The 12,348-nt window shown below is 39.2% G+C and overlaps 1 protein-coding gene across 1 annotated transcript in view; it reads left to right on the forward strand.

Annotated features, from left to right (window-relative positions):
- Positions 1 to 10,726, forward strand: part of MACO1 (macoilin 1) — a 29,220-nt gene extending 18,494 nt beyond the window's left edge. Inside the window, exons 7-11 of the mRNA XM_064635009.1 lie at positions 4,456 to 4,614; positions 5,831 to 6,013; positions 6,759 to 6,879; positions 8,295 to 8,469; positions 9,515 to 10,726. Of these exons, the coding sequence (XP_064491079.1) occupies positions 4,456 to 4,614; positions 5,831 to 6,013; positions 6,759 to 6,879; positions 8,295 to 8,469; positions 9,515 to 9,717 (841 nt within the window). The 3' untranslated portion in view covers positions 9,718 to 10,726. The remainder of the gene's footprint in view (positions 1 to 4,455; positions 4,615 to 5,830; positions 6,014 to 6,758; positions 6,880 to 8,294; positions 8,470 to 9,514) is intronic.
- The last annotated feature ends 1,622 nt before the right edge of the window (positions 10,727 to 12,348 follow it).

The raw sequence follows: 12,348 nt of genomic DNA on the forward strand, positions 1-12,348 counted from the left end.
TTATATTTTTATATGTTCTTATTACACAGCAATAATCATGACCTGCCTCTGCCTTTTTACACCCTGAAAAAAACACACAAAAACCTGGCAGTGCAGCTTGGCAGAAGTGTCTGTATCCATAGAGGTCTTGCCTTTGGCACATGAGGTGATGAAACAAGCTGTCTTATGTACTAATTATTCTCAGAGATAACAATGACATCTTCTGGCAGTTGGACCAAGAAAGGTATTTGTGAAGCAAGAGCTGGTCTGCCACATCTTATTTTGCTTTCCTAAAATCTTTTCTTACCTGCAGAGACCGACTTTGAAGGTTTTAATGTAAATGTGTGGCCATTTGATGGTAATTATTGTACATTTTCATGGCATTGCTGGTGGCCAAGGCGTGATGCTGCTTCCTCCTCATCCCCCCCTGCCTGAAATGGCATTAATGTACCAGAAGGCTTCCTGCTGTCAGCTGCAGTGGGATGATGGTCAGGGTTTCCTGCAAGAGGGTGGGGGTGAAGGCAAGTGCAGAACAGAAAAGTAAAAGAACTGAGGATGTAAATTAGAAATCTGGGAGACAATCCTTCTTCCAGACCATTTTCAAAGCCATTGTCAACACAGTTGCTTGGACTGTTCCGAGGCAGAATAACCTTTTGAAATGCCAGCTGCTTAGATCAATGCTGTGCAGGAGAAAAATAAGTATCTTGGCTTTCTCTCTGTGGATTACTGTCTTTCTTGGTAATGAAAAATGCTCTGAGGAGCTGCAAGTACCAGCGTGTTGGTTCCAGCAGAAGCTCAGTGCTGCAGGATCACACTGGCCACTTCAAAGGAGCAGGTTCACTGCAGGGGATGCTTGTGCCAGAACAGAACAAAGGGAAAAATGGGGCTTTGGAAAAGCATCCGAGTGCCTCCTGAGTCTTTTAGAATTTGAATTTTGCTATGAATTGTGTTTAATTCCTGTACCATCGCCAGGTGATTGTGGGATGGAGTTAACTGGATGAGTAAACTGAGCAACAGGGGTGTGTTATTCTCCAGACATCAATACTTAGGAGCATTAAGCTGAATTGAGTTGTCTTTAAGTTGATCCATCAATCTTCCCTGAAGCATTTGGAAAAATACTCAGCCTCTGAGGTGATTCCTGATTAATTCTCTTCATCAGTGAGATTAGGAATGGTATGAGGTAGTGCTGAGAGAAGAAAATGGATAAATCTGCATTTAGAGTAATGACAAACTGAAAGAATGGACCTTGGTTGTATAAACAGCACAACATCATGATTTGCAACCAAACCCTCATTTTAAAAACAGTTCTGTGTCAGAATGACTTGTAATGTGTGCAGCAATAGAGAGAAGCATCTTCTAGAACTCAGGTTTTCTTTACTCCCCCCTCCTTTGTAAATAACTTTTCCCAATAAGCCTGGAAATAAGGGGCTTAAGCAGAAAATGAAATCATAGTAAGAATAACAGCAATTTGAAAAATGCTGGTTTATGGGGTCATTTATCATTGTAACAGCAGTACAGACTATTCCAGAGGGGAGGAGAGAAAACTCCATGCACTGGTCTGTGCTGGCAGCAGTGAAACTTTCTTTTATGGCACTGTATTGGTTTACCTTGATGATGTGCTTTTATTTTAGAAAGAGTGTTTTTAATGTCCTAGTATGAGAAATGGCCTCTCCTAATGGTGGGTGGCCTGACAGACAGTGAAAGTAGTCCATGTGGTTTTGAGGGGAAACTAAATTCATGTCTTTTTTAATGAAGTTGTGTCTCTATCTAATTGTGGCAGGGCTGGGAGAGAAACCATGTAGGAAACATTTGGTCCCTGCATTATGATGGATTGTTATCTCCCTCACTCATTTTAGGTAGTGAGGAGCATTCATTTGCTCTATAATTTGCAGAAAACGTCTGCTCTGGTATTTAAAGCTGCAGCAAAACCTACAGCATAACGAAAAGAAGTAATTAAAACCTGCTAAAATCTTTCTTTAAAGCTTCCTTCTAAGCAAGGCTATCGATAGATCAATTTTCAGTGGGTTTGTCTGGCATTGACTTGAAAAAGATTCGTTTTCTCTGTATTAATTAATTCTCTTCTGCCCCTTTTGAGTGATGTCTCCTGAATGTGCAACCCCTCCCCGAGCCTGAGCCTCACAAATTTAATGTCCACAGCTCTGGTTGGCCACTGCTGCCTGTGCTGAGTGAGAAGGAAAGCTGTGGCTTCGTGGCCTCATCCGTTTCCCCCTGGTTTGGAAAGTTGGCATCCTGTGTGCTCACACTTGAATGTGCTCCCTGGATCCTGCAGGTTTCTTCCAGCACAGTCTGGAGCAGCCCCATGAGCACTCAGGTGCAGGAATGCCACCAACCAGATGGCTTCAGAAACTTGAACTAATGTCAATACTCTGTTGCCAAAAATACAAATTCAGCTTGTCCTGTGCCAGCACCTCTGATTTATTCAGGCTTTATCTGATCAGGGCTTCTTTTCCTGGAATACTAAATACCCAAAATAAATCCTGGTATATCTTATTTGAGCGAGTTTGACATAGTCTGAGCCATAGGGAAAAGGCTGTTTACAGCTGTCTTATTTTCAGTTATCACTTTATTGTAGACATGTATATTGAAATTATGTACAGGTACTTGTCAGTGTAAAGTGGGATTTATGTCCTTTCCTTTGCATTGTCCTACCAACCATTTTTTTTCACCTGTTTATGAAAACCTGTATTAAAACCAATCAGCTGTTGGCACACAACAGGCTGTGAGTGGTTCTTACATCTTCTTTAATTACTACTCTCTTTAATTAAAAAGTTTGCTCTTTCTAAAACACTGAGCTACTGCTTACTGGAAGATGAACTCTCATGGCTTTGCCCAACCACTGTCCAGTCTCACACCCTGAACAGGGTGACAACACACAGCTAATAACACCTACAGCATCTGCTGGTGGGGTTCCATTTCTGGGTTGTGTGGCTGCAGGAATATTTGGTTGGGTTTGCAAATTCTTTTCTTTCAACAACCCAGTACGAGGTGTTGGAATTATTTTTGGACTCGCATCTGAAATGTGTATTTGCTGAGTACTGTTACTATTTGCCTACAAGTATAAGTTGATTTTTATTTTTTTTTCCTTTTTAAGGGTACATTTGACCATGGTTTGTACTACACTAAAAGGAGTTGGTCTTACCAGGAGGGCAGTTCAAGTCTAACTAAAAAGCCAGCTCAGTGCAGCCAGTGGGATCTGAGCAGTTACCCGAGTGTGTTATAGCCCAGCCACGCTCCTTTACAGGCTGTTCCTTGCTGTTAATTTACCTCTTTGGTGCAGTTTTAGCCTATTACAGACATACTTTTATGAATTTCCATAACTTTGATGATTCCACACTTAACCTCTTGATTCATTGGCACAGGATGTTCTCGTGCCTCGTGCTGTTCCATCTCTCAGTAGCCTTTTAGGCTGAGATCTTCCTGCAGTGAAGCCCAAAAGTGTTTCATGAGGAAGGCAAAAAGCTATAACCATTTATCTGTACTGCTGAGTGTCAATAAGGCCAGTTCTTTTTGGCTTTTGTGAATATTCTCCTCAAGTGTTAATGTTCAACTGCCACTAATTCTGTGGAGTCCTAGGAAATAAAACCACCTCTGTCCTCTTTATGAACATTTAAAAACTTCCAAATCAATAACTGACGGAGCAAATGAGGGTTATGTGAGAATGGCTGAGGTGTATTTGCTTTAAATAAGTACATAACACAGTTTAAAAAAAGGTTGATTAGTCACCTGTGATGTGTTTTTCTTCTAAAAATCAATAACCTTATTTTGAAAATGTGGGAGGAAATTAAAGTGAGCTGAGTGCCTCTGTTCTGAATCGTATGTTTTATTTAACCAGTTTTTGTTGGAAATACTTTAATTAATAAGATTACATGAATCTTCAAGAACTTTCTAAAGCTACAATTCAAGTGGATAGCAGATGGTCTCTGTTCAGGAGCAATTAAAACTAAATTTACTGACTCCTGAACTGTGGATGACTTACCACGTTCTCATTATTCAACATTCACATCATGTGCTACAAGAAAATACCAACATGTTTAGGTGAGAATTCAACAGTATGGCCCAGAGCTCAGCTCTAGCTAACAAATTAAACTCAGAATTTGTGGAGAAAAGTAAAATTTGTCCATAAGTGGATCCGTCCTCGATTAGATCCTCTCAGCCCTAAGAGAAAATATAATTCCATAGGATTTGTTTTACAACTTCGCAGTGCCCGGAGGAAACCGAATTGCTGTGGGAGGTTATGAGGTGTGTGCATACATGGAGCTATATATATGTGTAGTTATATAAAATGTGATTTTACAGGAAGGATGCACATCATTTCTGAGAGCTGATTGTTTGAAGTCTGGAGGTTTGAGGGGGGGGCTGGCAGATGGTGTGAAGTTTTTACGTAACGCGTTGGGCGAGCGGAAATAAAGTCGAAATTGTCTTTTTTTTTTAAAAAACCTCGTCTTTCTTTCTTAGGTTGGAACAAGACATCAAGAAGCTAAAGGCTGACCTGCAGGCCAGCAGGCAGGTGGAGCAGGAGCTGCGCAGTCAGATCAGTTCCCTGACCAACACAGAGCGGGGGATCCGCTCGGAAATGGGGCAGCTCCGGCAGGAGAACGAGCTGCTGCAGAACAAGTACGTGGGACACGGCTGGGGGAGGAGCTGGGGGAACAGAAATCATTAATTACAGTAATAATAACAATAATAACAACAACAAGAACGAGCTGCTGCAGAACAAGTACGTGGGACACGGCTGGGGGAGGAGCTGGGGGAACAGAAATCATTAATTACAGTAACAATAATCATAATAACAACAACAAGAACGAGCTGCTGCAGAACAAGTACGTGGGACACGGCTGGGGGAGGAGCTGGGGGAACAGAAATCATTAATTACAGTAATAATAATCATAATAACAACAACAAGAATAATGACCCAGGTGTGAAAAAGGGGAAGAAATTATAATACTCATTATACTTATTATTATCATCATCGTTATTATCCTCATAACCACTGTAACTAGAAATAAATATTTATAAATATTAAGAAAACAAATACAATTTATAAATAAAATATTAATAAATATTAAATATAAATAGTAATTAAACATCTATAAATATTTTAATAAATATGTAATAATAAATATTAATAAAATAAATGCTAATGTTATTAATATTAATAATCAGAATATAGTAATTTATATTATTTAATAGAATACAGTAATTTATATAATTTATTATAATTATATATAATTTAATATTTATATATTAAATTTAGATATAATTCATTATATTTATATATTAAATTTATCTATAATTTATTATATTTATATAATAAATTTATATATAATCTATTATATTTATATAATAAATCATAGATAATTTATTATATTTATATAATAAATTTATATAATTTATTATATTTATATTTGATATTTATATCATCTTCATTACATCTATTTATCTATTAGATATTGTATACCATCATATATTCATTAAATATTTGAATATTTCTATTTGTCTCTTTAATATTTATACTTAATTATTTGGCTATTATCATTATTTATATTGTTTATATTTAATGTTTATATTTAACAAGTATATATTCTATATGTTTATATAATAGGATGTATAATTATTCTATATTGTCAATATTAATATTTGTATATTCAATATTTATATTTGCGTGTTTAATGTTTATATTTAATTACTGTTTAGCTGTTATTGTTATTATTATTTGCCAAATTCCAGGCAAATCTTGCCTGCAAATCCACCAAGGCTCGTTTGGGACCACTGACCAATTCATTTGTAGTGAATAAACTCCCCGTTGAATCCCCTCGCTGTTCCCTTCCAGATTGCACAACGCTGTACAAATGAAACAAAAAGACAAACAAATGATCAGCCAGTTGGAGAAGAAACTAAAGGCAGAGCAGGAGGCACGAACCTTTGTAGAAAAGCAATTAATGGAAGAGAAGAAAAGGAAGAAGTTAGAAGAAGCAACTGCTGCACGAGCTGTGGCCTTTGCTGCTGCCACGAGGTGCTTTGTGCTTTGGGGAGGCCTTTTTCACTCCTGTGGACAGAAAGGAGTAGTTTATTTGGTTCTTTTCTTGGAAAAAAAAAAGGCTTTATTTGTGTTAAGGCAGAGGGAGGACTGGGAAATCTCTGAGCCTCAGTGCCTACATATATTACATTTGCCCATGTAATATGAATTACACGGGTGAGAAAGCTCTAAAGAGCATATTTAGAACATAATGCTCTGAATTATCTGCTGTACCTTGGCTGTGCTGGCAGAGATTGTACCTGCTTGGGTCAGTCTGCTTGGGAAAAAGGAACATCTCCTTCCACGTGGGGACTGTGAATCAAGGATTTGTGCAATGGCATTGGCCAAAATACCAAGTTTAGATCCCACACTGTGGAATGTTCCTGCTCTGGCCAGTGGCTGCCAGTGCTTAGCACTGGGATTTTCAGCAGTCACACAGCTGTAGAGATGGGAGCACAGCACCAGTGTGGGTGACTTTAATCTGCAGTGCTCCAAATGTCTAAAAAGAATTATTTCTGCTTTTCTCTTCTCCATATTTCATAAATATCCTAAATTTCCTGATACTTGGTGTGTAACTCTCCCCACTGTTGCCGTGAGGGGAAACCATTTTGCTGCAAAGGAGAAAGTCAGCTTCCTCTTTTTATCCTTCAAGTTTTACATTAATTTTCATGGTATAAACAGCTGAGGAATGACAACCTTGTTCTTATTTCATCTTCCCCTCTTTTCATGTGTTTTTCTGCAGGGGAGAGTGCACTGAAACTCTACGGAATCGTATCCGGGAGCTGGAGACAGAGTGCAAGAAGTTAACAATTGACATAAAGCTGAAAGAAGATCAGATACGAGAGCTAGAAATGAAAGTTCAGGTAATGACAAAGCGCCAGGGGCTCAGATCAGCATCACAAGGAGAGCTTTCAGCCCTCCAAAACCCAAGGATCTACATAAGTGGCAATCACCACCTTCAGTAACTGTGCTGTTCAGATGTTTGTCTTGCACCAGGGTTTATCAGACAGTAGGGATGAGGAAGGTTAATTGTCTCAGCTCCACACCATTCAGTTGGTTAAATTACAATTTTCCTCCCCAAACCCACTGGTCTGTGTAGACTGAGGATATAATCCCCTCAACAGCATTTTTTTTACCTGATGCAAGGAGCTCGCTGCCAGTCTCTGTCATTATATATTCACAAATTTATTTATACAAATCTGTTTGATTCACGTAATTTATATAATTCACCATTTTATTTATACATCATTATATAATTCCCAAAGGTTGCTTACTCAATCTGAAGCACTGGCCAGGCTTTTTTTTTTGCTGGGGGGGGAAAGTGCTTCAATATTGAAAATACTTGGTGGCAGACGTGTAGCAGAGACAGTGTCTGGCATGTTAAGAGTGTAAGAGCTCAAATGTGTGAGTTGGAGTTGACCTTATTCCTTTCAAATGCCTGTTCCTAAAGATGTCCTCGGACTGTCAACTGACAACTTGCATGAATATGTATTTTTAATGTCTCTTCAAAATCCACCTGGTGTTATCGTGAACTTGTTTCCAAACAACATATGCAGCCTTGTTGTTCCTGTGTTTACCAAACCCTTGGAAACAAGGGTGGTTTATCCGTGGAGAGGACGAGCATGGCTTTCAAACAATTAAAACCAGCCATAATTAAGCTTTTAAATCTTATTAGCACCCTCAAACTGTTAGAGAAGCCTTTTGTTGCAGGCATTAATATTTTCCCCTTTGCATTACTGTTTCCTCATTTAAAAGTATAGAACATTTCTGTGTATAGTAGAGTCACCATCCCTGGAAGTGTTCAAAAACCACGTGGACGTGGCACTTGGGGACATGGTTTCATGGTGAACGTGGTGGTGCTGGGTTGACAGCTGGGCTGGATGTTATTAAATGTCTTTTCCAGCCATTTTGCTTGTGGGAAGCGTTTCCACATCCCACATCCCTTGGCTGAGAGGGCTGTGTGGCAGGCTCAGCTGGCACTTGGAAGTGATTTTTTTGGGTTTTTGGGTGGAGGGTCTTCCTGTGACTGATGGAGGGCTGAGGAACAGAGTAACTGGTGCTCACTGCACTGTAATTATGCCTCGCTCATTATGGCTTTAATCACTTGTTTGATGGCCACGTGTAATTACTGGAGGTAATATTACAGTGTCCTTAATTAACCAGCATTTTAATTTTACACTATTAATACCAGGCCCACTGTGGGGAAGGCAGAAGGCTTCTCAGCCTATCCCATGTGTAAAGGGAGCAAGGATAACATTTGTCCTGATTATTCCTGCAGGAGCTGAGGAAGTACAAGGAAAACGAGAAGGATACGGAGGTGTTAATGTCAGCACTTTCAGCCATGCAGGATAAAACACAGCACTTAGAGAACAGCCTGAGTGCAGAGACCAGGATCAAGCTGGATCTGTTCTCTGCATTAGGAGATGCAAAAAGGCAGCTTGAGATTGCCCAAGGTAACGATGGAGGGTTAAATCCAACACGAGAGCAGAGAAAAATCATGGAAGTGTTTCGGGGTGGGTGGGACGTGGCCCCCACTGAGCATTTCAGCTTCCACAGCTTTGGGGGGGTGAGCCCAAGCCACCTGACCTCCTTCCCCTCAGCTATCAAACTGACAACAAATGTAAAGATGGGTGTTTTGAGTTAATTTATGATTGTTTTCTACATTTTTATAAACCATTACGTAAAGCTGGAGGTCTCTTAAAGAGCTAGAAGAGCTCTCTCTTTTAAGAGCTAAAATAATAGTTGCCATCTATTAAGTTGTTGTCTTTGAATCCTAATAATAATATTTTATGACTCGTGAAGTACATAAAACCTAAATTGGAGGGGGGAATAACCTGTTTTAAACGTGGTGATGCCACCAGGGGGAGCAGGAAACCAGCATAAAACCCTGCCCAGCCCGGCCTTGGTGCAGCTGGGCAAACCTTGGAGCAAAATTAAATAACCTTTTGATTTAACACCCGTTTAATTTCCCTGTAGAAGTTTTGTTTGACTGCAGGAAAATTTGATTAGAGTGAGAAATTGTTTTGTTTCGTTTCAGTTGCTGTTATTCTTTGCCTGGTTTCATAAATTGCTGCAGTGATGTTGTGAGCGTGCACAGAAGGGGGGTTAGAAAAATGAGGGGAATCGGACAGTTTTGAAAATAAATAACACGTTCAATAAGCAAATACTTGTGCTTTTGTGAGGATTTTGGAAAAATGTGAATGGAAAAGTGCAGAAAATTGTTGAGGCATGGAAATAATCTTTGGATATGGTGCAGCTGTGAATCCAAACAATGCAGGATTATAATGGCAGAGCTGTGTTTAGTTATGTCGTGGGGTAATTAGGGCTAATTAAACACAGCTCCTCAGCACAACCAGGAGTTACACAGGTTGTGCTTTGACTGATGCCATGGTAAAGAACTTCACCAGCTCAACCACTGAACACTTTTGGGGTGTTGTGTGTGTGTGGGGGGGGTGAAAAACGCCGCTGGTTCTAAGTGATGTTATTTGCTGTTTTCAGGGCAAATCATTCAAAAAGATCAGGAAATCAAGGACCTAAAACAGAAGATTGCAGAAGTTATGGCAGTAATGCCCAGCATAACATACACTGCAGCCACCAGCACTCTGAGTCCTGTTTCCCCACATTACTCTTCCAAATTTGTGGAGACCAGCCCTTCCGGACTCGATCCCAATGCCTCTGTTTATCAGCCCCTGAAGAAATGAATGCCAATTTTTCTTTTTTTGCCCAGTAATTTTTTTGTCATGCTGAAGGCATCACACAGGAGTGTCTCTTGCAGTCAAGATGAAATTGTATTGTGTGAGACTGTATTTGTTGTCATTTAAAACAGGATAAAAGAACATCTGGATTGACTAGAACTGCCCATCAGTTTTTCTTGTAAATTTTTAGAAAACCTCACAGAACTTTGCAATTTATTTTCCTTGGCCAATGCATTAAAAACAATTCTTGGTTTTCAAGTAGCCAATTTTGCCTTTTTATGTACTCTTGCATGGTTTCCTCTTGAAAAAAATACAGGGCTTTGCTTGATTTTGAACCCTTTCTTCTCTTTTTTTTTTTTTTTTTGGTTTAATAATCAAAAATGAATTTGCAGATTCGTTCAGAAATAGTGAGGAAAAAAAAAATCTTTAGTTTTTACAGCGAAAGGGTTAAATAATCTAACAAAGCTTTGATTTATAGATGTATTAAATGCAAATACGTGATGTTGCAGAAGATAATTTGATTTTACCCCCCTCAAAGGACCAAACAAATTTCAGGGGCGTTGTTTAAGGGGAAGAGTAAGAGAATAGATGATGATGTGACGGTGGTTGTTGTGTGAAATATTTATATTCCCATTGGTGTTTTTAGTCATTGAGAATTGCTAACAGTCTTGTTCACAGTGCCTTGGGAAAAGACATTTCAAGAGGAAACTTGATAGTTTAAACTATTTTTTCCCCCTTCACTGTCATGTATCTTATATATCAAGCTCATTACAGAGTCTACTGCAAATTGTACATGGTAATTTGGATGTTCATTATAAACCAAGGTTACATCTTCTGTTTATTTTGATATAAACTCAGCAGTGTTCTGTAACTTGCCTTGATTATTCTGCATCATGGAAGGCACAATATTAATCCAGAAGCGTTAACGTGAAGGTGGAGCTGTGCAATGTACTGTATACAAGAGACTGTAAAGCTGGCTAATAAAACCTGCAGTTCTGGGGTTTTTTTTTTATTTTATTCAACTGTGATTTACACTTTATATCACCTTGTGTTTGACAGTTTTAAAAGGAGCTGAATGTTTTTCAGCTGTCGTGCCAAGGAGTTGTTGTTTTGGTTTTTTTGGGGGGTTTTTTGTTGTTGTTTTTTTTTTTCCTAGTGAGTTTTGAAGGAAACTCATAAATTGCACAAAGGTTTAAGTTAAAAAATGTATATTATACGTTGATAGAAAGTGTTTGCACTGGCAACTTCTGAAGTGTTTCAGAGCTTTGGAGGGGGGGGGTTGGAGGGGTGGGAAGCCAAATTGTGTGGGGAAACCAACAGAAAAACAAACCCAACATTAGGATTTTGCAAACATGCAGTGGACTCTGGAAGGACAAAGTTCTTCTGAAAAGATTTGATTTTTTTTTTTTTAAATTATGGTGTTAATTGGCATGTTGCCTCATGGGGGAAAACAAACAAAAAAAAAAAAGAAGTAGGACATGCAAGTCAATAGAAGTATTAAAGTTACATCCTTTAAATCACAGATAATTCCTTTGGGATACAATTTCTAGCTTTAGCCAGGTGTGCATGTTGCTGTCATTTGCATTTTTGAATCATCTTGTGTAATTGTCACCATGAAAGTGTTACTCAGAAATGTCATAGGTTTTTCATCTTTGTGCAAAACATGAAATATTGTCACTGACTTTTTGTGTTGAGGTTCCCCCATTTTGCTGCCCACTTGGGCACAGTTTTCGTTCAATACTTGGTCTTGGCTGCATTCTTTTTTTTCTGTGGGGTTTACAAAGAATAAACATTTTCTTGCAGATAAAAAGAGATAATTACTATTTTTATTTTTATTTTTTTTTTCTTTGCCTTTTTAACTGACCCGATTTAGAAGTGTAAAGAACAGGTTTTGTTTAAAGAGCACCCTGTTATTCCAGGTAAGTCTCTTCTGCAACAGAGCTTCAGTAAAACAGAAGGAAGAACAGATGTCTCCTGTGTTCATGTATAAACTTAGCAAGTTCCCCTGTCCGTGGGCTCTAAAAAAAGAGGAGAAACAGGTAAATTTGAATTTCTGGAGGATTGCAGAAGTCTGTAAGCTTAGCCTTTTTCTTCCCAGCCATTCTTACTGCAAAAGCAAGGCCAGGATGGACAGTTTAGAGGTTTAAGCATTGTCCTTGCCTAGATAAAAAGAAAAAGCAACTATTCCCCCTTGTTTTCAGTGTTTCTGTCCAATTCTCTCAGCAGCCAGAGCTCCTGGTGTAAAATGTTTTATTGGGAATCCGATTTTGGGGTGGATGAGCTGGGTTTTCCCTCTTTGCTTTGGCTCCTGACACGGGTGTTCTCGGGCTGCATTAAAACCTCCGGGTAAAACTTTTCAGGTACCAAGAAATTCCGACCTCAGCCACCCCCTGATCCTGCTGCAGGCACTGCCTGAACCTCCCAGTCCCCTGGGGACACTTTGTTATTTTATTACTGTGACACACAGAGACCATTTCCCAATCCAAATCCATTATATGGATGAGTTTACAATTTGAACAGGTCCCCCTGTAACCCCCAGGACCCTCCTCAGCCCGAATGGAAACGTTCCTCCAGGAAAGGGGAGAGGATTTGCAGGCTCCAGTCTGCTCTGAGGACAAGGGGAAGGAGATAATTCAG

The sequence above is a fragment of the Pseudopipra pipra genome, chromosome 24, assembly GCF_036250125.1.
Source record: "Pseudopipra pipra isolate bDixPip1 chromosome 24, bDixPip1.hap1, whole genome shotgun sequence".
NCBI classification, from domain to species: domain Eukaryota; kingdom Metazoa; phylum Chordata; class Aves; order Passeriformes; family Pipridae; genus Pseudopipra; species Pseudopipra pipra.